We start from the raw sequence: 26,145 nt of genomic DNA on the forward strand, positions 1-26,145 counted from the left end.
GGAAAGTGATGGGACAGACATGGAACGAGAAACACATCTTTGCAATCGACCCCCTGCTGTGTGATGTGTTTCGTAGTGCCACCAGTAAATAGAACTCCCCCGAAAAACACTGTATAACTCTAATACTGGGGAAGGGGGGAAGTTTTAAGGGGAAAAGGGAAAAGAGAAATCGTTAGGAGCCTTCCTGGGTCCTCCATGCTTCTCATAAATGAGAATTGACAGAGGTCCCAAGACCTGGTGCACTATAACACACAGACAGCACACAGTGTACAGCCTGAGTGACAACTAGCCTCACAAACAGGACCAGTGTCAGGCTGAGCTCTGCCTGCTGGGGATCATAACAATGTTATGGATTATTTGATGGTCCACCGCCCCACCGATGCAGCAAGATTTATCCCGGTGGTTAAAATGACCAGTCTGACGGATGGGTCCGATGTCAATGTGTTTGTGAGAGAAGGAGAGAAAGGGAGAGAGAAGGGGAGAGAGGGAGAGAGGGAGAGAGGGAGAGAGGGAGAGAGGGAGAGAGGGAGCAGGCTGCCATAGGTACTTAATGGGAAACACTGAGTCTAGCTTGATTATCAGAACTTGCATATTGTAATTTTGACTTCCGACCTATGAAGGAAGACATGAGGAAGTGAGTTAAGGAAAATCAATTGTGATGACATTAACATAAGAGCAGAGCATTAGTTGAAATCACAAGTGGATCATTAGTAAAACTAAATCATTGTACTGAGATGATGATTTTGTATTTTTGTTGCCGGAGCAATTGAAAGTCTTTTTCTGTTCATGACCTTTTAGCTTCTACGTTGTTCCCAGGACTGTTATCAACTCTGAACCAGAGCCAAACAGAATGTAATGCACCAACATCCTTCACATTTCCACTTGTAGCTGCATAGGTGTGATTTATGTTTTTCTTTTTATCTTTTTCTGATTCTGTAAATGTCAGACAATAATTGGACTCTGAAACTTGTTCATGAGTCACGGTTTATCCAGCAAACATTCCAGAGCCCAAGGATATTCAACTTTCTGTTAAATGCTAAAGAAAAACATCAAATCCTCATATTTAATTTAAGTTTTTGACCTTCTTTTTCGTTTCACTGGTGTACGTCAGACAAATCCCTGCCTTTGTAATAAAAACAAAGGTCAAAGGTCAATTTATTGTCATATGCACAGAGTACAAGTACAGAGGCAATGAAATTCCAGAACGGAATAAGTAACTGAATAACATCTGCATAACATGAAATAATCACAATTAAATCCCTACCCAGCTGACACAATGCCCTGAGACAACAGTGTACAGATATATACATATACATACATATATACAGAGTTCATGGCAAGAAGCTGGCCAGTGGACCTGAACGGCTCCTGAGTGGGCACGTTGGAGACCCTTCTCATTTATCTCCCGGCTGCAGGCGCTGTCCATGCGGTGACTATTAGGGACAGACGTGGACCGAGGCTCTGGGGCGTGAGTGACTGTTAACAGGTAGATTGAAAGGTGCAGGTGGATGTGGGAGTTTGACAGAATGCCGGAGCTGTAAGTGGAGCTGAAGCTGAAACAAATGGTGTGGAGTCACGTCGCCGACTGTACCGACTGATAGATGGAGTTCTGTCAGGATGCACACAAACAAACACCAGTGTGGGTCGTCAATCTCTTCTGTCTGGCTGTCTTCACAACCACGTCAAGAAAATGGACGTTTTGTCCGTCTCTATCCGTTGACAGCACGCAGGAGTGGGTTCCTCCGTGTGGGATGTATAACAGTATATTGTGTAATAATTAGCAGCTCGGTCTCTCAGTTACTGTTTTATAAAGCAGATGTGACTGTGGAAGCCATTAGTACATGACAGAGGTCAAGCGGCCACAGATCTCTTGTTGTGGGTTGTTAATGCCCACAGCGCTCATTAGCTGAGCCTCCTCCAGGTCAAGAGGCTCGATCAGACACACGTGTGCTCAGTGAGCGAGCAATCAGCGATGGAAAAACACAGGCACAGTTCAGCTGCAAGGTCAAACCTGCCCACACGGAGAAGTGCTACTGCAGCAGAAGCGGAAAAGATGATTTGTGGCAGAGCATGGATAAAGTAAATCGTTCTCTCCCGCACGGAAATAGAGATTTTATGAATCCATTCGTTTATTTTTAGTGATTTTTTCCATTACCTTTGTACAATGCAGCTAAAACAAACCAATATATCTCTTATTTTATATCGAAGGTGCCTTATGTTCTTTTCTCCCATGTATCAATTGTTGGTTCAGTAAGTCTTTATCAAGGACACAGACCTAATCTACCACCTTAACTGTATCTGTCCATACAAAATTAATGTTATATTTCTACCTACAATATATAAATTTAATTAATGTTAAACAATATCACCCGTCTTCAATCATTCACATTTTCATGAGAATTGGCTTATAGTTCATTTTGGAATCTCAGCCTCTTGCCAGCTAACCAGTTACCTTTGTTAGCTATATATATATATCAATATAGATAGATATAGATATACACATCAATAATATCGTTTTGCTATTGATAACTTGGTTTATCTGTCTATCTTTGAAATGTGACAAGTTAATATGAGGAAGTGATTGACCAGGTAGCAATGGGTAGAGATATAACCAATAAAATAAATAGATAAAACTATATTTTAAATGCTAATTATTGTTGTTTTTTAGTCCTAGTTTGTTCTTTATTCATCTGATAAAAGGCTCACAATTCCCTTCTATTGTGCATTCAAGTCAGCAACTATGAACTGAATCCTGTTTGTGCATGAACAACTTTTGTAATACACAAAATATTATGCAAATGAGTGTGCCTGTTGTCCCTGTGAATAAAAGAAGAAGGTAGGCTTTTATGTTTAGACAGATGCGTCGGGGACTGAAGAAAAAATGTGTTAAAACTTGATTTTCTTAATTTATCTCACAAACAAGATAAAAATAGAGGCTGCAGCTCTGACAAATTGGGCAGCGAAGCAACAAAACCAGGTCTGAATCAAACGTGTGAGCTGACAAGAGAACACAAGAGGAACAAATACACAATGCAATGTACCGCTTATCACAATATTCTACCTTCCCTCATGGCAAACACAAAGACTGAAGTTAAATCGTACAGCAATTATACACTGGGTTTCTCCCGTGTGTGCATTTCTTTGTAATTGTGCAAACAGGCGTGTGCAGTTGTGTGTTCATGTCAGAAAGATGAGATCAGAAAATGTCACGAGGATCAGCCAGTGACACAAGGTCAAACATAACCCTGCCTTCCAGAGGGAAAAATAACTTAACTCACCACCGGCACTTTTCCAGTGCTTATCACTGTCTGTGCACATGTTCAGTTATTCACTTTTTTCTCATAAATAAGAAATTCATTATTAGAATAATACATAAATGCAGAGAATAACCTTTTTCTTAACCAGCTGGTATGTCAGAATGGGTAAACCATTGCTCTATACTACTGAATGTGTCTAAACCCACTAGCATGTATTTCTCAACTTTACTAAGTGTTGGGTCGCATATAATTGTACGAAGATTAGAGGTTGTCAAAAAATCTATTACTTTTGGATGATGAGGGATTCAAACCTCTCCTTTAAAACCCAAATTGATTTCAGATTCATAGGGAATTGCTTGTCAAGCAAGGCTATGATCATATAGAACCAAGCGTTTAACAAATTGCCAAACTCGCAATTCATTTCCCAAATGTCACCCCAGTTTCACAACTACGAATAAGGTCCTGCATTACAAATCAGAGTCGTAGCACTAAGTTAAATCAGATTTGGCTGCTCAATATTAATATGACACTTTTTCCCTTTTTAAACTATCAAGCAACACCTTATTGAAAAGCCAGAAGCTCGACTGAGTGGGCTGATTTCACCGAGAGGAGCTAGACAGGTTTTGTTTTGGAGGATTTGTTCAAACAAGTTGTTTTTATTCAAACAAAGACTCGGTTCTGCCCAAATCTGGAAAAACCAGGTCAATCATCATCACTACCATCTGACAGCAGATGCCTCATTAAAAGAAAAGCATTTTGGGTCATCGCATTAGAACGGTTAATGTGATATATGCGTTCAGTAATTTAGCATGGCCCTCGGAGGATGTTGTAAAAAAAAAGAAATTCAAATGGGCCTTGATAGAAAAAGGTTCCTCACCCCTGTTTTAAAAGCTTTTGTATTATTCAGAGAGCTGTCAGAGAGGGAGGGAGACACAGAGAGCCGTGGACCTGCTCAGCTGCTGAGCCCAGTTTAGAACAGTTCAGCTTCTCTCTCTCCGTCTCAGTGATCGAACAGCACACGTGTCCCTCAGCACTCGTCTGATGTATTTGTGTTGTCAACACTCAATACCACGTTTATGAATAAAAGACAAAGGCCGTCTGATGATTCAAACCACAGACGATGACAAACGGTCCTTCAACAAATTTCAGATCTGTGAAGGCGTCATTTTAAGTTTTCATCCATTTGTCAATATCCTTTTTTACACATCACACACTAATCTGAAAAAGATTAAATCCATCCTCCATGTCCTTCAAAAAGCTGCACTTATCCTCAGATTAGACCAGTGAGCCGAGCGCAAACAGCGTTTTTCACACATCCGAAAATACACGAGCAGCCTCCACAGAGCCGACCTCTTCTCTTCGTAGTCTGCTAGTGCCGAGTTGGCATATCTCTAAGCTGTCTAGCTGTCGGTGTGTATCCTAGTCTGTGCTTTTGGGTTCACACGCTTACCTCTGTACTGTTGTTTCTCTGCTCGGCCTGATGGGAAACACAAGTTTAGCTTCCATCTACGATCGTCCTCGGCCCCGGCTCGTGTGAGACAAAACCTTCACAGCTACATCCTGAACCCTCCGAGTCCGTCACAACCACCTGAGCAGACAAACACATACGTACTCAAATTGACTGACTTATCCTGCCTGAGCGACTTCCCATCACCCCAGAGGAACTTCATACACGGGTATTGACTTCCTCAGGGCTGCCTCCTCTCTCCCGTTTGAGTAATTGAATTGTTTGATCTCGAACGGGGGCTTTGAGTTCGTGTGAAGAAAGAGCGACTCGCCAGACGAGAGGAATCTGTTTGGAAGAGGGCCAGGGCACCGGTGCTAACCCGGGGGTGACATCACAGCGCCGGCGTGATGTGTGGGCGGCCGTGAAGCCGAGATGGGGTCGCTTTTATCGAGGCGAGGTTTTTGAATTGAAACAGTAAAGGGAGAGAGAGAGGAGCGAGCCGGTCGGGGCGAAAGGAAGCTGAGGATGATGCATTGGTATATATGAGAGGAGGACAAATGAAAGAGATGACTCCATGAATGATGCAGAGCTTTCTCTCTTCATTATATTCTGCCCGGTATATTGATTGTGCAGGTAAACATACAGGGGCTGTAGAACTAAGTGATGAAAATGGGCTATAGAGAGAAAAGAGAGAGAGAGAGAAGAGAGGAAGGAAGGTGGCTTTATGTTTGAAAACATATTGGAAGATTGGATTGCCTTTGTAAGGGGATAAGAGAAGAGTGTTTAAGCCTCAGGGGTGAGGTTTGAAACCCTTAAAAGTTGACAGTAGTTTTTGACACACCACTTCTCTCATTGTTGCCGCTGTCAGCACGTTTCCACACTTCACCCTCCTGGACTCACTCAGAAGGAAATGAAAAGGGCATTTATGTTTTGTGGAGAAAGTGCACGGCCTCCGAGCCACTCCGGTGTCGCTCGGCCGTCCTGGTTCGTCTCAGGTTCGATGCCGTGTTGATGGAAGAGGGCAGCGGGAGTGAAGAGGGACTTGTGAGTAAGAGCTGAGGAGCGGCAGCCTCTCCGTCTGCAGATCTTTGGATTCTATCAGCGTCATAGTTAGTGAGGACAGACATAAGTCATGTCCAGAGAGAGGGAGCCGGGAACTGAGTGTGTGTGTGTGTGTGGTGTCTCTGTTCTCTCTGTTCTCTCTGTTCTCTCTGTTCTCTCCCACCTCCCGTGTCTGTTGTCGGTTATTGGTGATGTATCTTGTGCGGCTCTCAGTAATAAAGCCATTAATCACATTCCCTGTTCGCCACGTTGCACTCGCTGCAAGATGTCTCACTCTGTCTGTCCCAGGACGCCACAGCCCAGGCAGCTCGCTGGAGTGGAACGGGAGACGTCCCGGCCTTCTGGAAAGAGTGTGTCTGTGTGTGTGTGTGTGTGTGTGTGTGTGAGTGTGTGTGTGTGTGTGTGTGTGTGTGAGTGAGGGTGTGTGTGAGTGCATAATGTGAGACAATATTAATCTACTGTTCACACATGGAACTCATTCAGGGTTTTGACTTTGACCTCCACTCAGTATTTCACCTTAATCTTCTTATCATAATTGAGTCCGTCTGCTTATTACGACTGTGAGTTGTGGTTTTAAGCTTTTTTTGCTTCACCTTTATGTAGTTTTTTCCCTGTTGCTAATGACAACAGTTATTAACCTTGTGTTTTGCTACGATTTTGAAAGTGTGAAAGTATTTAATTAGTTTATAAAATGTCACATTAAATCTGACTACAGTCTTTTGTCAGCAATGAAACATCCACATATTCAAGAGGATGTGAATGGCAAAACATTTTATTGAGTAATAAAAATTAAAGACTTCGAGCTGATTTATGAATATTTAAACGTGAATTGACTGTTGAATGTTTCTGGGTTTTTAAAAGGTGGAAAAACGAGGATTTTGCATAGAGAAGAGAAGAGAGAAATCAAAGGGGCAGTGAACCAGGGTTGTTGCCACAGTGTTACATTATATGTGTTTCGCACTAGGGCCCATTTCTTTCAGTTTAATAGATCAAACAGTTTGTCTTTTATAAAAAAATATATCCCATACATTAATCAATAATATAAATGATTTGCCGCAGCTCTGAAAGTAATGATTCGTTAAACGAGGGAAGGAGACTTGATTTTCACATTTGAGAGGATGTGACAACGTTAGACCTTCATCACGACGGAGATTCAAGGACACACACATGGAAAAGCAACACAATTATACCTTGCTCTTATGGGGGCGGCCTGTGGAAGTTGGAAACGGAAACGCCAGGTGCTTCGCAGTATGCAGCGTTGCACTTCAATCCCCATACTAACTAATGTGCTCTTATTTAGCCATCAATCCCTTTTAGCTAACGTCAGCTGGTTTCCACAGCTCCATGGTCATACATAAGCAATGAGAGCTCGTTGATCATCTCACATTATGGTCCATTGAGGAGATGGCTGACGCTGACAGGGATGTGGATGACGAAGCTGAGTGGTTCCTCTCATGAGATTTCTACGGCTGCTCCCGCACCAGGCTTCATGCTGGGATCTTACATCTGCTGAAGCCAGTGGGACGGATATTATTACTGTGATTATAGGGGTTTTCACTTTGTGTGTCATTGAAATGGTTTCCTGGAGACGGTTGCTATAGTGGGATGTATCACTGAGGGGATTAAGAGGAGGCCACTGTGGAAGGTGTTAGTCTCACTGTTCACAGATTGTCACAGCGGTGGAAACACAGCCATGGGAACACAGGTGTGTGGCTGTGATCAAGGTGAAGAGTGACTTTAGAGGTCGATGAGGTCGAAGCTCGGTCCCTGAGCGCTCACGTGTCGGAGTGTAAACATGTTCACGGCTGGTTTAATCCTGTCTCCCATTGGAAGATGGTCTTTAATAGAGCCCAACTGATTTATCTGTTGGCTAATACAAATTGGCCAGATGAACCTTATAGGGATAGTTCACCCAAAAATGATAATTCACTCATTATCTACTCACCAGTAGGTCGATGGAGGTGGGGCGGGTGAAGTGTCTGAGTCCACAAAACACTTCCAGGAGTTTCAGGGGTAAACAGCGTTGCAGCCAAATCCAATACAAATGGTGTCATCCAAGTTTTTAGCCTAAATAGTCTTTGTGTTGTCTTTATTCTTTATTATAAGGTTTTGATAAATATATCTTAGGAATAATTGGTAAATATCAGCCGATATATCAGAATCATTTCTCCCTTATTGCGGCTCCAAAAGAAATCTCTTCTCTGTATTTGTTTAGTTGTCATCCAGAATCTCTCCCTGACTTCTGTCCCCTGGTCTGTTGCCACCTCCTCAACTCAATTTGACCAGTTTATTCAGCGGATGAACAACAGATTTAGACAGTGGTGGTTCTCTGTATTTATCAGTGAATTGTAAAAGTCCCACATGAAGAATAGGCTCGGGTCGGGGAGGAGATAGCTTTGAACCGAAGGTAATAAAGTTTCTGAATGTGCAGCCCCGGCCCCGGCGAACGCGAGGTTATTCCAAAGTAATAGAAATGTGAAAGCTTTCCAGAATCTCATTTATCTTTGTTCCATTCACTTAAGCATGTGCAGCGTATTGATCAAGGAGTGCTGTCTTTGCAGAATTTCTCTGCGTGCTTTAATGAAACACTCATCTCTGCTCTTCCCGCCTGCCTTCTCCTCCTTTTTTTTCTATCCATTATATCATCCTCACTGCTTTCAATCTCTGTCGGTCGCTGTGGCTCTTCTGTTTCCAGATGCAGACTCTGTGGCATCTTTCCACTCACAAACACACACACACACACACACACACACACACACACACACACACACACACACACACACACACACACACACACACACACAGCCATAACACACTGTTCCTTCCTCTAACTCAGCTTCTTCTGCCTCTCGTGTTTGCTTTTTCTTTAAATCCTCCCACAGCTTTTCTGCTCAGCGTGTATTAATGTGAATGTAAACTACCCCGATAAGAACTTCTGAATACAAGTTTGTTTTTCTTTCTCTCTTTGCTTTGTCCAGATTTGGACTTTCGCTACTTCTGGAAGTGGAGTGCGTTCGAGGACTACCTGCTCTTCTGTTTCGGCCTCACCGTGCTGTGTGCCGTGGTCACGCTGCTGCTGCTCGACTCGCCCGTGTTCGTGGAGGCGCTGGGCTCCCTGGCTGTGATGTTCGAGGCCATGCTGGGCTTCCCGCAGCTCCTGCAAAACTTCCACAACCGCTCCACCAAAGGCATGAGGTACACGGCAAGCTCCGAGGTCAAACTGAGCTCCACAGAAAGCTCGTAATTCACGCTACTCCCACGCTGACTTCATGAGTGCACAGTAAACCACATGCAGCGTGCGCTCATTAACCTGAATGTGCAGGACGTGCGAGTAAATTACATTCTTATGAACAAATTATGTTAATAAATATGCTAATCAGATCATTTATAATCATTAGAAGCTATATAAAACCGTAGGCCAAAGATTAGATAAACCCAGAGGCCTAAACAGCTATTTAATTGTCACGGGTAAACGCATTACCAGTGATGAACACTTTTGAAATGCACAAATAATGCAAATAAGTCGAAAAAGGGAGTGAGAGAAGGTGATGATGATGCTGTTATATCATTATTTATGTGAGCGTCTAACGTCAGATAAAAGAATCAACAGACATTCTTCCTATAACTGCCGTCTGCAGTATTATTACATGCAGCATTTTAAGGTAATTCCTGAGGTTTGGATCCCAGTTAAATCCAAGGTCACCCTGACGGCAGAGAGAGGGAGCCGAGGGTGATGGAGCCGGGCCAGTGAAGTGGTTAGTTTGCGTTATGGAGGCTATTTCTGTGGAGATTTTTATTGCACAGTGTGCAAAGGTCAGTGAGCAGAATGCCTGGCCGCTCAGGTGGAGAAGTGTGAGATCAATTACTCCCCTAATGGCACAGAACTTCATACTAATTATCATCATTACTTCCTCATTATGCCTCTTGTCTGTCATCAGTGCAACAAAAAACATGCATACAATGTGTGTGTGTGTGTTGGTGTGTGTGTGTGTGTGTGTGTGTGTGTGTGTGTGTGTGCGTGCGTGTGTGTCTGTGTGCAGTGGTGGTTGTTACATGCTCTGCTGGTCACTTGTCCCTAAAAAAAAGTCCATAGAAACCAAACAAAATGTCACAGTCTTTCTATCGCAGAAAACTATTATTGTTTGTTGACAGCAGGTGTTTAGAAAGTGAACATTCAAACCAGACGTATACGTTATGAGACCGAGAGGTTTAAATTAGGACAGAAGTCATTTGGAGACATTAATTCATAATAGTTTTCTTACACCGATGCCCAATGACCAAAAGTATTTCATCATGTGGCTGCAACAAACAATTACTGTCATCAGTGATTAATCTGCTGATTCTGTTCTCAATTAATCAGGAAATAATCATAGAAAGTCAGAGGATGATGAAAAAAATCCCCATCACAGTATACTAAAGCAGGGGGGGGGGGAGGGTAATGAAGGTACCTGAGCCAAGGAGAGGATCCAGGACTCTTATCACTTTCCTATTGTGTGTGTTTTGACATTTCCACTGATTTCCCAGGGAGTTATTCATGGGCCTTGATGAAATCAAACATATGGGCATATTTAGGGAAGTGATGTGTGAGCAGCTTGGTGCAGCTTGATTGCATTTAAGGAGACTGTTGGTCCTTGGCAGATGTATTTGCTCTATGGTTTAGTTTTTCTCTCCATGCTCTCTGCGTTGTATTTGTATCTGATGATTCCTCAAAGCACTAATGAAAATCATGCAAATGCAAGGAGTAAAAAAAAAAAAAGGCGGTGAGAAGGGCCTTGATTTATGATGGTGCTGTTGGTGTAAATAAGTAAGTAAGTAAAGTTTATTTAGAAGAACACCTTCCCCAGAGCAAGGCCACTAAGTGCTTCACTCAAAGTAAAATAACTGCATACTTTTATGGGAGGAAATGAGAATCTGCAACCGAGATACTGAACAAATATGCAGCAGAAGTACAACAAAAACACTTGGTTTTTAAATGCTGCGAATCTCAAGGTGAGGCCAGTTTGAATGAATTGTTTTGTTCAAGGCTTCAACTGATGCAGGAAGAGCTTTGTATTGTGTGTAGCAGCCGCAATGTCAAAGGCAGAATCACCTTTTTCTTTTAGACGTGCACTTGTGGTGGGGTGGGGGGGCTGGCAGGATAATGTCCAGAATTATGTGCATGTCTTAAGGGATTGATTTCCTTTTGGAGAATTCCTGCAGAAAACTGTCCGAGGTGTCATCTGCTGTTTGCATTCTCTTCTGTCGCTCTGCATGTCCTCTCTGGATTAAATGTCTATTCTATAAATCTACTGTATATTTAACCTCATGAGTGCAAATATAGTTCAGTCTTTAAATACAGCAGCAGTTTTCCTCCTGTACTGTAGATGATATAATGTTTGAATGCCCCATTTCACACGGAGCGTCCTCAGGCTGCACATCTGGGCCGGCTCCTCCTTTCAGCTTCCATTCAGCTGGGAGTGAATATCGTGGCAGAGATTAAAGACGCAATAACACTACATTAGGCCCCTCAGATGACTGATGAACAAGTGGGATCATCGGTTTTCTAAACTCAGATCTATGGTGAAGTCCCTGCACAGTTATTAACGCTAAAATATTATATCGGCCTCCAAAAATAACACAGATTTTAGAAAGTACCAGACTGCACTGAACGAGAACCAGAAAAACATTGTAAATTAAACCCTGAATATTTTCTAAACTCAATATTGATCTCAGAGGCCTAATTGGAGAAATGACCCTGCTGCCTGGAAACGGCACATTCAGCACTTTAGTTCCCTCGTGTAGTCGACCGTGTTTCAGATTCAGAAACGATGACAGTTCGTATTTGGGCTCATGTCGTCCCATGCGAAGCAGTGAGCGTCAGATTCCCACGAGTCCGATTATTGAGGTGCGGAGGTGAGCGTATGGATCCGTTAACTGGAGGGCGGCTAACCTTTTCCAGTTCAACAAATAATAGTGACACAGGGGGAGACACGAGACACACACACATTCAGAGAATTATGAGTATGTGGTCACGACTGACTCTTTGCATGTGTGCATGTTTGTCACATAGGGTTGCGAAATTCAGGGAATATTCAAAGCTGGAACTTTCCATGGGAATTAACGGGAATATACAGGAATTAACGGGAATAAACTGGAAATGTTGTGGGTAATTTATACAAACTGTATTTACCTCGTCATATACAGACATAAATATAAACATTTTGTTTTGTCATAGGCTGATTTGAGCCCTGAGGAAACTTTGGGCACTTGACTATATGCTTCTGCATCGTTGTGTCATTCTTAACATAGCTCTTTGCACAGTATTTGCAAATGTACACAGCCTTTCCTTCTACATTGGATGGGGTGAAATGTCTCCACACATGAGAGAGTGCACATGGCATTGTTCTGTAGAATTAGATGAGAAAAAAGTTTGTAAAAAAACCCTAATGCAATGCCAGAGATATAAATAGTTAGCCAAACAATTGGAATCGTCTGTAAACATATTTTACAATTGATGGATAAATGAATGGAAATAGGCTAGATGAACAGATGAACAATCCTCAATCAGCATGATAATATATTCTCCCCAGTAATATCATAGAAACTTACCTGACTAGTCCTGCACACTACAGCAGGCCTCAGTAGCCCTGCTGTAGAGTGAAGGATGCTGGGAGTTATCTGTGCATGTGATGGAAGAATGCACAGTGGAGGGTTGAAATGCAACGCATTCCATACATCTTTAAAATAGAGTTTTGAATGATGTTTTTATTGCTCAGCATTTAATTTGCGTAGTTTTTTTTTTCCGAAATTCCCAAAATTCCCGAGCTAAACTTCCCATGGAAATTTACCGGAAACTTTCCGCCCCTTTGCAACCCTAGTGTCACCACAACTTCACACTCATTGCTACTCCGGGGAAATCGATGAAGGGACCGGGTAGTGATGGAAAGACGCAATAAACGAGTTGCTGAGATCCAGCGAGAGGAAGAACAATAGCAGAGAAGAAAACTAAAAGACAGAAAGGTTTTCATAGCAAAGGAAATGTAAAGTCGTGGACAGGGAGCGATCACACTGTGATTCAGCTGCCGTTTGTTTACTGGTGCGTTCACGCTGCTTTCACACAGTGGCCCAGTTCATTTTGTTGTGGAGTAAATGCTGTCATTCAGGCTCTGGTGTCGACCGATCATCACGCCTGAGACGATTTATACGAATGTGGATCCCAATCCGTTGTTTAAAGAGTGAGAACTGAGTGAGATGTGTGATTACTGTGGAGTTCTATTAGATTTTCTCAATCCATGTGCTGACTTTGGAAACTGTCAAGGAAAATCGCATGAAAATGTAGATAATTATGCCAAGTGCTTGGTAACCATGGTAACACACCAGCAGGTCAGTACAACGAGAGGAGGAAGTTTCCCTGATGCATTAAATTAAAATAAAGGTTTTACAACAGTGATGTGTTGAGCTTGTGTCCTCCAGGTGTTCTGGCTCATTAAAAATATGTCACTGCACAACAGGCTGGAACATAGAATGGAATTGAGTTGCCAGCAGGGGGCGACACCACTTGTTTGCAAAAAGAAGTCAGTTTCTATCGAGTTCAATGGGATTCCAAAGATTAGTTTTCTCACTAGATCGGTAAACCTCCCCCCCACCGGGTGCCTGATAAAACAGCACGACATTCACCAACAAAAAACTGTCTTCAGCAAAGAACTTCAGCAAGTTACAACTTCAGCCTTTGTTATTCGCTGATTAGCATATTCGGTTGTTCCTCCGGCCTCATATCATTTCTGAAATGTTAGAAAGGTTAAAGTTATTACAAGACATCATCTGGAAAGTGAGTTTTGGTCTGACAGTGTTCGGTCGCCGTCGCTCCGCTTGGCATTTCAAAGCCCTCGTTACTCAAGTGGCAGCTCGGATAGACTGCTGCAGTTTGTTTATATGAACGACTGATCACCCCCCCGCCTGGCTGCCTGGGGAGCCCGCCTGTTCCTCTCTCTCCCCTCTCATTAAACTTTATCAGTTTTGCCTCGTCTCCCGTTCCCCTCTCCCGTCTCTGCACACAAGCTGCCAACTTTCCCAATGTCACAGTGACAGTGGACAGGGACACTGACTGACACTGTCTGTCTGTTGCTCTGTGACTGACAGGAAAGAGTTGTGGCTCTGCTTCCCGTCTCAAGCGGGAGTCGACTCTGCTGACAGTTCGTCTGCTTTTCTTTTTTCTGTCTGTCTCGGTTTAATTTACACGTCATGATTGTGACAGTTGAACCAGTGTTTGTGCGTCTCAGCCGTGACATCAGTTCACTGACGGCTTAATTTACTGTCGTGGAGTTTTATCTTTTTATGCTGTGCAAAAAGGTTAAAAAAGATAATGAGCCACAAACTTTAGCTTACAATGGAGAAAATACACTTTTTATTGGTTTGACTTCTAATCTGAATTAGATCAGCTGACGTCAATCAAATCCACTGGATTCCTAGACTGTTCAATGTGGAGTGACTGGGCCGTAATGAGGCAGAGCCGATAAATAATATAGTATTTCTCATAATTCCCATTAAAGTATACTTGATGAACAAGTTGCTCCAACTAGTTGCCATGTGAGGCATCACTCAGTTGCTTTGAGAAAGGAAATCATGAGAAGTACTCCCACAAACTCTGGTCAATTCATACATGAGTTGAATAACAAGTCGTAATTTTAATAGTTTCACTTTTTTATTTGCATTTGCTTAATGTTTTGAATGATCTAATATGTCAAGTATTCATTGAGCTAAGAACCAATTTGGAGATTTGTGCTTTTCTAAGTTTTGTAAAAGTTCTAACTTTACAAAACTTGGGCTGGAGAGGAACCAAATTAAAAAAACACAAAAGCTACTTTAATATTTTTTTCAAAATGTCTAAACTTAACTTATCCTAAATTGAAGCCCCTATTGAACATGTAAAATGTGATGTTTTACTTTGTATTGCCCATAAATTAAGTCAATTCACTCCAGGGACTGAGACCCGGATAAACTGATTCTGTCATGTGCATGTATTCTTCTCATGGTCTGAAGTTCTTCCTTCAGTCATTACTCTATCCAGGAGTTTTTCTTGACCAACCTCCACCTCTCTAGCACCTCAACCACTCAGCTCAAGTTGCCCTCACATGAAAACCTCCCAACCTCCGAGTCTCGTCCTCATTACCACCACCACCAGTCCCTCGGCTCTGGGGGATTGTCCTTCCAGGGTCCAAGCGTCAAAGTCTGTTCCCTTGTTCACAATCATTTTACTTTTCCTCTTTTTATTCTCTTTAATTCTTTTCATGCATCTCTCTTTGATATGAAATATGTGCATATATGTATAAACGAGTGAGGATTCATTTGGAGCTTGTAAACAAGCCACATTTTGTTGTGTTTTTAAGGGTGTAGTAACACGATCAAAGCCTTGATGGTGCAAGTCCCTGCAGGAGCTCTCACTGCTCAATTAGTGTCCAGGAGAAAGACGAGGGGAGAAGTTTTCAGTCCTCACACTTTCTTTATTTCTCTGTTTATACAGTTCGTGGTGGGGATTTGGAGAGGAGCAATTTGGGCTGTTTTTGCAGTCTTTAGTCTTGTGACTGTACAGTGAATGGAATTCTTATCCGTGAAGTAAACAAGTTGTTATGTTAGGATCGATCAAAAGCAGAGCTCGGAGACGAGATGTTCAGAAGCACTTCTTTTTTGTGGCAAACTAAGTTTGAGAATCAAAGCTAGGTGAGATGGTTAAGCAGAGCAGAAAACTGGGGTCTGGGTCAGGCCTTACAGTCGAGCAGGGCAGGATGAGGAGGCAGAGTAATGAAGGAACGAGGCGTGAAGAAGGGAGCATAGGACATGATTGAGCTAAAGCACAGACAAAAACAAGATCAGCTAGAGTTCAAGCAAAGCAGAAACTTGACCAGAATTGGGTTTTAGTGTTAGTCATGCTGGTGAACTGAACAATGTGGTGGAGAGTCGGCAGAAGAACCAGACGAAACTCAAATATTTAAAGCCAAAAACATTGGTTACAGCCATCCCCATCATATTCTTCAGAAACCCAAAGACTGGTGCAATAGTGAAAAGCATCATCTTTTCAGTCTCGTTCTGAATCCTCTACTCCCAGTTTGTCTCGGTGGACTCTCGCACCTTTTCTTCTTGTAGAATTGTCAATGGTGGAGGAGAAAGTCACAGTTGAGTTTGAAGCATTTTGACATCTACAGCCCAAAGTCAAAAATCAACCTTCAATTACGTTTCTTGATGAATCAAAGCTGGAGAGGAACCAAGTGAAATAACACAAAATCTGCTGAAGTTGGGGCAGCACTGCAGATCTAAACTTTATATTATTGTTGTGTTGTATCAGTTTGGTTCTAGACTTAAAGCTGATTAAAAACAAGAGAGAAAAATATCACAAAGCACCATCACAGTGGTGGTGTTCATACTTTTTGACAGGAAGTAATGTGCCGGGGAGTTTGCTGCGAGCAGGGCGAGTGATGTTTCCAGCTGAAGAAGATCAAGTGAAAGAAACATGAGCCCCATGTTCAAGGAGAGATTTCCTTCACATTGTAAGATGTATTTTTGAGTGATTTCACTCTTTTCTGATGAAATCCTGCTCGCGGGATATGAAACTCACACTTGTTTCCTACAATTCTCAAAGTTTGAGTGTTTTCATTCAGATCTACATCACGATGCCGACACAAACCCGACCGCCGAGCACTTTATTAGGAACGAGGGCCTCCCTGCTTCAAAGTGCCTTCAGTTCTTCGTGTTGGAAACGTTCCTGCTCGATGTTGACATGTTTTCTTTATACCATTTTTGCATCATTTGTCAGCTGCAAATTCAGCTGACAAATGATACTTTCTTTATACTTTCACAACCAGCTTCCTAATGAAATAAGTGTAATTCTTTGACATTAAATTAAATACAGGCAAATATACTTTATATTGTCTTTTAGACGATTGTTGGTCTTATGTGACGTCAGACAACAGCTTCTCTCAATGAAGTTGAGGTCGATTGATCTGCCCCAAGTTCACACGTCAGAACTGTTGAATTTGAGTTGTGTTGCATTGTTTTTTTCTAGTTGGTGGTCAGAAATCTTGAGTTGCCTAAAATGGAGCAGAAGTGTTTCATTCTTATTCTGGATGCACCTGATTGGTAACTGATCAGGAAGCTAGGGCGGAGCTACAGAGAGGACAGGGACAGAGGTGCTAACAGAGCAGCAGGAACACATCCAGATGTTGCACTGTTGACCCCAACATCTGCTCAGGAGAAATCCAGATTCATCAGACCAGGCTGCTTTTTTACAGTGTTTATCTGCAGCGTCAGGTTTCTGTCAGGAGTGAAGAACCTGATGGTCTTCGGCTGCTGTAGCTCATCCCTCAAAGTTCCACCTTGAATGTGTGTGAATCATGCTTTACTTGCTTTTGCCATTTATCTGATTCAGTATGTGCTAAATTACTTATAATAATATAATATATACATAATAACATATCTTCTGGAGGTAGACTTTGTTGACTATGTTTGATTTTGTTTCCTTTGAGCAGTTTGAGGTGTAGTTTTTGCTCAGCAACACAGCTGTGACAAATGGCTTTAGATTACATAAGTTTATAGACGTAATGAATATACTGGAAAATGTCATCACAACAGGCCATTTCATCTATTCTGGCTTGTTTACATTTTATAAGGAAAAAGTTTCGGTGATATCCTGAGGCAAACTGTGCGATACTCCTTCTTCTCCTCACCCTCTGCTTCATTTTGTGAAGTGTAATCCATCCTTTTCTTTTCTGGCAGGTTGGGAACTTTTCGGTGTTTGCCTGTGTGCGATCGATCAACATGCATAATTCATAGTTAGTGGGTTAAGAGCAGCTCGACTTCGCTCTCGCTGGGCCCTTTGATTTCCGTCTCTCTATCGGCCCGTTCTCAGGGAGCGCTGCAGCCCTGCCGCTAAATCACCTTACACACACACACACACACACACACTCCCTTCTGTGTGGGCGCACACTTGTACACACATGCATAAAGCCGCATATGTGCCTGCTGAAGACTAGATGTAAGAGGTGATTGAAGCTCTTTGAAGCTTTAAACATGAGCCGCGGCTGCTTGAGTGCGTCTCTTTCCGTAGAGCTTTGCATCAGAATTATCAAGCAATTATGAAGACTCTCAAACCGCCTCTGGAGACTCTTTAAGTCTCAAACGCAATGTGTGATTCTCCACTTTAAGCTAAAAGCCTGCACTGGGTTTAATTTGTGTTCGGCTCCATATTTACCTCCACTGGTGGAAATCGTTCAGTGTCTGTAGAGATACAATGGAAAACTTTTGGTTGTGGAAAATTTGGTGTTCATGCGACAAACCAGTGCATCTGTGTGTCTCAGTCCTACATGGAGAAGTAGTTTATTCCAGTGAGTTCAGTGTTGTACACTTCACTTCACAGTGTTTCTGTTTTCTTCTCTTTAACATTTGTGTTTCCAATTGAGTGTGTTTGTCATCGGAGCATCCCTACCGCTGCTCCACACCACGATCACTGCTGTGCAGATGCCAACACCAGATACTGGTCGCAAGATTGAAAAATGATTGTACCAGTAGGCGCTATATTTTGGCTTCATTGTTGCACAATAGGAGGAAGGAGAGGCACGTTGTCCATCTTTATATGCAAATGTAGTGGAGACGTGACAGCCTGCCAGAAACTTTCAACCCTTAGGTAGCTGGTCTATCCGTCCATCCATTCATCCATCCATTCATCCATCCTAGGCAACAGAGGAACCTGGTACCACAACATAAGGAGGCAGCGGTAAAAGAAGGAAAAAACAGCTGAGGATGAGGCTTTAGAAGTATGTTGAAAAGGCGAAGAGAAGTAATGGAGGAATAAAAAACAGAGAAGCTAAGGATGTGAGGAATGAGAACAGATAAACCTGCAGCAATGGACAATTTGCTGAGAGATCAAAAGATGTAAGAAAGACAGACTGGAGGAAACCTTGGTTCTGCTCCTAATGAAGAACATCAGCCAGCAGCTCTAATAGGAATCCTGCTGGCCTTCTGATCCCTGGAACCCAGCTGAGCTACTGTTCTGCTTCAGAAACCTGTGGATCTGGACTACAATTTAACAATGAGAATCTCTTGCTGTGTGGCTGTGTTGTCTGCTGTCACTACGGATCATTTCACTACTAGAATTGATTTATTAGTTTGTCGTGTATTCATTTTCTGTCTGTCTTATTGCTCCATCATTGCTAAGATTGGATTGGATTGGATCTACCTGTTGGTCGTCCGTTAGTCTCCGGAAGTTGAATGTTTCCGTTGCATATATAAGTTTCTGGTTTCACAATTCCAACCATTCATCCATGTTTCTGTGTGATTTTGTGAAATTGTCCAACTCTCATATTATGCCTGACTAAAGCAACATGATATTATCTGCTGATGGCATTAGTAGATTAAAGCTCACGTGCTATAATAAGCTCTTCTATAACAAAAATGAACTTTTAATTCCTTCTAAATGGATTCAATGGATTAACTTGTTGTAGAACTTTCAGTTTTACAAAGTGACCTTCAAAGATTCTTCTTTATTTGAGACCTGAAACCAGTAAATTGCAGAGATCTAAGCTGTGTCCTCTCTTTTTCTTTATCTCTGTCCCTCTTTCCAAATGTCACTCAGCCCTGTTTTCTCTTAGTTCTGTTCCACTTGTCCTCTCCAGCCGCTCAGAGCAGCTAATAGCCGGCCTGACAGCACTCGCTCAATCCACAGCACAATTACCAAGTGGCCCACATACGGCACAGTCATCCCACCGTGCAATCAAACCCCCCCCCTATCTCACATTCTCCATCGCTCTCTCCGTGTCCTTTCACTCTCCAGCTATATGGTCGGCTTCGTTTCTCACCCCTCTCCACATTTATCCCCGTCCACCTTGCCAGGCTAACGTCGTCATCCATCTCTCGTCATTTTTCCTCCAACTTCCGTCCTCTTCTCATCCATCTCCATCTCTCCGAGCTCCCACATCTCCCTCTCCAGCCCTAAAGGGCCCAGTTCACTATTTCACCCTTTCCTCTCTCGTCTCTTTCCACTTAGCTCGGATGAAGGTGTCAGGTCAGTAGTGATCAATGAGAGGTGTGTCCGGGCTGAGCTGAAAGTGAGTCAGCGTGAGTGCATGTGTGTGCATGGGTGTGTTTGCTTATTTGTGTGTGAGTGTGTGTTTGTTCTGGTTTTAACGAGAAGCAAAAGCACAATTTCACGGTTTGCATTTTCTCTCTCTCTCTCTCTCTCTGTGTGTTTTCGTGCAATTTAAAGCAAAGGTCACACGTGCTGGTTGATGGATACGTGTGTGCGCATCAATGTGTGTGTGTGTGTGTGTGAGCCAGTCGGTCAGTCAGGATCCTCAATCAATACCGTAATCACTCCTTCCCCCTGTGGACACTCAAGGCTTCGCTCGGGCCTAAGTTCAGTTGTTTGTTCTGTGTCTTTCATCAGCTGTCATCCGAGTAATGACGTCTCTGACAGCCGGAGCTTCATGAGACTAGAATGACAAACAACAGACGGTAAAATGCAGAAAGGGCGTGTTTGTTTTTGTGTTTGTGTGTGTGTGCGTGTGTGTGTAGGAGTGTGTGAGAGTCCGTGTCCATTCCTCTGCTTCTGCACAGATGACCTGCCCTCCTTAATTACAATGAAAATGACTCATCCGCATTAATGGTGTTTGCAGTCTCTTGAGAAAAGAAATTAGCCAAAGGGGGGGAGCGGAGGGTTTTGGGAGGGTTGAGGGAGGGCGAGTGATGGGAGGGGGGGAAATAGGCATTGAGGGTACCAGAGAAAGACAGAGGCAGAGGGTGGGGGGGTTGTTGAAGGTTAAAGGGCTGCAGAAGGACAGAGGAGGCATTGTTCAGTGTGATACTAAAGGTGTGAGGTGTAAAAAGGTCTGTCACCGCTCCAGGCTACTCCTGTTCCTTTTTCCATATAGTGTTATTCTCTGTGCATGTTTAAGCAGACAAGTCGACCATCTTCAATTAAGTGATCCTCGTATTAAACTAAAATATGACCAGACTTCAGACGTCCTCCTCTTAAAAAGCTGAAATATCTCCAGAGTGCTGTCACTGCCCTACACCATGTTGTAATTGGTGTAACACAAATCCATATTTCATACTGTGCCTTTACAATCCTTAAGCCTAGACGTTAGCTTTGTCTTAAAACATGACCTTTTCAAGCCTGACTGTCGTACATTACTATTGTAGGTCATAAAGAAGCAGAAATATTAAAATACGACATTTTAATAATACGTTTCATAACCAGTTAAATTCTCCTTGTTGAGGCTTTACATAAAGTATCTTTGTAGTTCATCAATTGCTAATCTTTGAGTTTTTACAAAGTATAGCATTAGTATACTTAGGTTAGCCTTACCATTTCCATCTATAGTAAGGAATTCAAAATATGTCTTCACATTATTACTTGGTGTCATGTTTATTCAATCACCAAACTATATTTTTACATTCAGCATAATTGTACTTAGTTGTACTTAAGCATTATATCTTTAATTTTAGATTAGTTGAATATTACATTTTCCTATTTTGAAATAGTAACCTGAATTTGGGATATTTGGTATTTTTTATATTCCATTATTTCAAATCTATGAACTGAAGGATTTGTTCCTCACTAGGCTGTAAAATGATTTACTATTTGACATCACCTTGGTTCAAAGCAGCAGAAGAAGTCACGATGACTTTGTGTGACAGAGGCAATAAGAGTAAAGATGACAGATGAGCCGGGAAACTGAGTAAAGAAGAAAGTGGCGTGTGAGAGGAAGGAGATGAGGAGAGAGATAAAACAAGAAATGTCAAGTGTAATGATGAGAAATCTGAGGGTGGGTGAAAACTTCAGTGGAACAAAAAAGCAAGTATTTCCCCGGAGGATCACTGGCAGCTTAGAGAGAGATGGAGGCGCACTTATTTTTGGAGCAGTTCAATAAAACCTTGGAGTGTTTACCCTGAACGTTTAAATTGTTCGGGGAGGTTTAGAGGGGGAGCCGGAGGGGGGGTAAATAGGTGGTTAATTTTTTTTATCTCATATTTCACTGCAAGCTTTGCAGTGAAATACTACATCAATGTAAAGCCTGTGAATCGTGACTTTCTCATGCCGAGATACCGTAACTGTTTTGTCCACCACGGATCAACCTTGAGTCGCTCCACCATTTCCATTCAGTCCATCAATGGCGCTCGTTATTACCTTCGTCAAGGACGTTGTGTTTTTATCAGCATTTCTGTTTGTGAGTTAGCAGGGATATGGGATCTGACCCAAGGGAGAAACTCATTAAATATATGAATTAGTTCTGGGTAAATAGGCAGATCCAGGCAAGCTTCTTGTTGTTTATGAGCAACATTTTTCATTTACAAGAGGAAGAAAGAGTAATTTTCCATTTCAAAGAGGACATGTCAGGCGTGCTTTGTACCAATATGGGACGATGGCGTGGACGTCTCTGCTGGACGACTAACAGGACGTTTCAGGAGCTGTTGGGAAAGAGTTGCACCCGTTACCCTGGACCTATTCCAGTCAGACAACTCTAAAACTTAAAATGTTTATTGCTGCAGCAGCATAACAGAATATATTGAAAGCCTTTATTGTCATTGTTTGGTGATGCAACACAATTTATAGTTCCATTTCATAAGGTGCATAGGAACATATTCAAATGTATACCAAGACACAAGATAAAACATATTTCATAGAAATTGCACCATACATGATTACCTGAAAAAGTAGGATTACCTGATATAGATATTATTACATAGATATTATGTGGAGAGATGAGTAATTATTTTTAACCCATGCACTGTTAAAGCCTACAGTCTGATGCTGGGGTGCCGGGGGGGCAGAATCAACAAGCAGCAGTACTGACGCAGGGCAAACGAAGCATTTACAAGAAAAAGCAGGGATTGGGATTCTTTGCAGGTTATATAGACCGGCAAATTATGAGGGTGAAGGTGATTGTGTCTTTGATGGAGGATAGTGGAGCGCGATGTCACATGATTGGAGCAGCACAGCTTGAGTCCCTGAATTGTAGCTCACATCTCAGAAAGTGAAAAACTGAAGAGGTGTCTCCTTTAATGAGCGAACTCACGAGTGCATACATGTCTGAATTTGAAAGTGTTCAAATCCTCTTTCACTTTTACACACACTGAAGCCGTCCTTCCCAGTTACAGTTTGCACTCTGCAGCAGTCGGGGGGGCTGTTCATTACAATTCCATACCACACGCTCTGCAAAGATTTGGTACGATTTCAAATATAATGAATAATGATGTCCTCATTTCAATGCCAGGGCCGGATTGTTTGCCACTAATGTTTGGGTCCGGGGGCCCGGGGGGAACCCAGGGGAGAGCTGGGAGTTTGACGTGACACCGCAAGGAGAGCTGAAGGAGAGCGCAGGACAGCTGTCCCCGAAGTCATTAGGCTGCCTCTAACCCCGAATGCACTCATCATCCGTGTCTATCCCGAAGAGGTCTCTCGCTCTCTCTCTCTGGTGGTTTTCGTCCTCTCAGCTCTGTCGCTCCCACAGAGCGCCGGATAAATGCCGTCCTCTGCTCCCTCTTTGTCTCCGTCATTCTTTCCTCTCCCCCGCTGACCGACCCATACAGCGCCTCAGTGCTGACGGATGGTCGCCCTCCGTCCCCAGGCCGGGTCAGCTGTAATAAAAAAGAATAAACCCATATCACATTCATACCTGTGGGACCTCGCTTCCCAGAGAATAAAAGAGTGGGTGGAGTGGGAGTGAGGGGCAGAAACTGTGAAGAGATAAAGAAACACGGCAGTAAACGAGATGACAGCAGAGAAAAGGAGAGGAGACAATGGACAGAAAGTGAAGAATGGTGCAGACGATGTAGTGAGTGATAACTGGAGGAGAACAATAAGCAGAGCCGCAAGGTGAAAAGTGTCTCTTCTTTTCTCCACCTCCTTCTTTCTGTGAATTTTTCAAACGACTCCTCAAGGGCTTTGTTTCAGCCGCAGTGTGGGAGAGGACTTCTGTTTTCTTCAGAGTCACGGTCTTTTATTCTCAGCCTTCATCACTCAGCAGTTCAGATCAAACTCATTCCTCTTAATTGATTTTTCTCTGCTCCATGTTCTCCACGTTTGGACCTTCTCATCTAACCCTTGGTCAGAAGGGTAACGCTTCCTTTACGAGAAACCTGATTCACTCTCTTTTCCCCCCCTTTGTGTTTTCTGTCTCCAGTGTGAAGATGGTGCTGCTGTGGACGGCGGGCGACCTCTTCAAGACCGCCTACTTTGTGCTGAGCGGAAGCCCTTCTCAGTTCTGGGTGTGCAGCTCGGTCCAGATCCTGATCGATGCGGTGATCCTCCTCCAGGTGCCGTTCTACAACCACGACCCACGGGCCAAGCTCGGCTGAACCCACGTGTTTCTCTGGGCTTTTTTAAAAACAACCGGGAGTGAAAGAAGAGAAGCTAAGTGCCACAACATGGAGGAAAAACCAAAGTCGGTGTGTAGATTAGTTTTGGAAGTCAGCCTTTTAGTAAAATATCCTCTCTAGTATCATGCAGAACCAACCAAAGAACCATTAAATCAATTAAAATTTCTTTAAGTCACTTTTATAACAGCAGCTGCAATAAACTCTCCTGCACTGGAATCTACCGCCTGACTGATGAGCCTCCAGCTTCCCACTCCACATTGCTCTGATGGTCCTCATGATATATTGTGTGTGTGTGTGTTTGTGTGTGTCTGTGTGCCAGGGTGTGTTGGCTTGCTTTTTGTGCTTCTACACCCACGATTGATTTTTGCTGTTGGCATCCAGCACCAAGCCAAGGCCACAGAACGAACAGCCGGCAACAGTGACTTCTGTAGACGGGTCGTCCATCTGTGTTACGACTCGGCTCATGTGGTCTGACTGACAAACCACCGCAGCTCTGTGTCCAAAGAACACGTGAGGACGCCGCCATGTTTTCACTTTACCTCACAAAATCCTCTGCAGACGCCAAAGAACATGTCAGACGTGTTTAGTTTTGTTAAGATATGACAATGTTACTGAATATATTGTAATATTTTGACAACAGTGAATGAAATTGCCCCTTTTTATGAATCAGAACTAAGTGAGAATGTGTTTAGTGAAAAAAGTCATTTACTTTTAGGTACTGAATGAAAATTACATAATTCTTTTATATTTATTTTTGTCTAGAAAAGTCTGGAGTACCCTTTGTCCCAATATCTCAAAAATAACTTTAAACCGTATTTTATCAGTATCATTGAACAATAATCATCTACTTAACCTTATTATCTTTTTGGAAAACTACCAGAGCTCCCAATACACACATGGAAGAGTGTGAAACTGGAGATTGGCAAATGTAAAAAAGTGAATATTTTAAAGACTTAGTAATTAAGGACTATATATAACGGACAAAGGTCAATACCTGATTACTGATTGATTTATTGATTATTTTGAGCCTAAGCCCGATTCCAACCAGAATTCCCAGTACTCCCTCAGACCATTAACTTTCTCTTTCATGACACGTGAAGCTCCTCCTTCTGGTGCTATTTGAAGTATTGATCAGATTAAAAGCATCGTCATTAACCCAGAAACGTCCCTTAACACAGTGGACAGTTTGTGTGACACGTGGACATTGTGCTCATCCTGCTTTTAAAAGCTCCTGTGAGTCCGTAACAGCTGAGTTGTGCAGGGAACGAAATTGTAAACTGTATTGACGACTTAAGCTCAAGGTCAGATGATGTTATTGCTTGGCCCTCCCGCCTTTTCTTCCTGATTAGTTCAAGAAACACACAACAGCCAATGAGCCCTGAAACTCTTCAATCATCCATATTAACTCCCGTAAATCAAAAAATGCTTTATTCAGAAGGTCTGTTTGAAACACTAATTTAACCATTTAGCCTGGAGGAGTGTTGAGTCTCCTTCACCTGTTTCTCAGCGGCTTCTTCTAACAAGAGAAACGCTCTGCAGGATAAAACACAGCAGCAGCTGATCTGTAGTCAGTGCAGGTTTCTCTCCTCTCAGCATGATTTAATTAAATAATAATGCTGCCTGCTTATAAAGTCTCTCTGTCACCTTTGCAACACACCGACTCATGTCCATCAGTTAATCTATACCACTTCACTTCACTACACATCATGTTCAAAGTGCCCATATAATGCCTTCAGGGGTTTTTTTGTGTCTTTTATTTTGTGTTTTTTCCTGCATGTTAAATGTGCTAAGAGAACAAGGACAAAGTCAAGTGCAGAGGAATCTCTTTTCTCCCACAGAAAACTCTGCTCTTGAAGTGCCTGAAACTCTTTGTGTGCAGCTGAGACAGGTTTCTGGAAAAGTACTGGATGAGACATGATGTGGACTTTGAACATTGAAGCATATAAACTTATTCTTATTCTCACAAACTAATTATTAGGACTTTAAATTTCACCTTCAGATACCAGTGTGCCTCAGCCATAGATGTAGATGTGA

The 26,145-nt window shown here is 42.6% G+C and overlaps 1 protein-coding gene across 1 annotated transcript in view; it reads left to right on the plus strand.

Annotated features, from left to right (window-relative positions):
* Positions 1 to 24,417, plus strand: part of si:dkey-246g23.2 (solute carrier family 66 member 2) — a 42,868-nt gene extending 18,451 nt beyond the window's left edge. Inside the window, exons 3-4 of the mRNA XM_061077054.1 lie at positions 8,745 to 8,961; positions 23,916 to 24,417. Coding sequence (XP_060933037.1) covers positions 8,745 to 8,961; positions 23,916 to 24,090 — 392 coding nt within the window. The 3' untranslated portion in view covers positions 24,091 to 24,417. The remainder of the gene's footprint in view (positions 1 to 8,744; positions 8,962 to 23,915) is intronic.
* The last annotated feature ends 1,728 nt before the right edge of the window (positions 24,418 to 26,145 follow it).

Source organism: Limanda limanda, chromosome 8 (genome assembly GCF_963576545.1).
Source record: "Limanda limanda chromosome 8, fLimLim1.1, whole genome shotgun sequence".
In the NCBI taxonomy this organism is placed as follows: Eukaryota; Metazoa; Chordata; class Actinopteri; order Pleuronectiformes; family Pleuronectidae; genus Limanda; species Limanda limanda.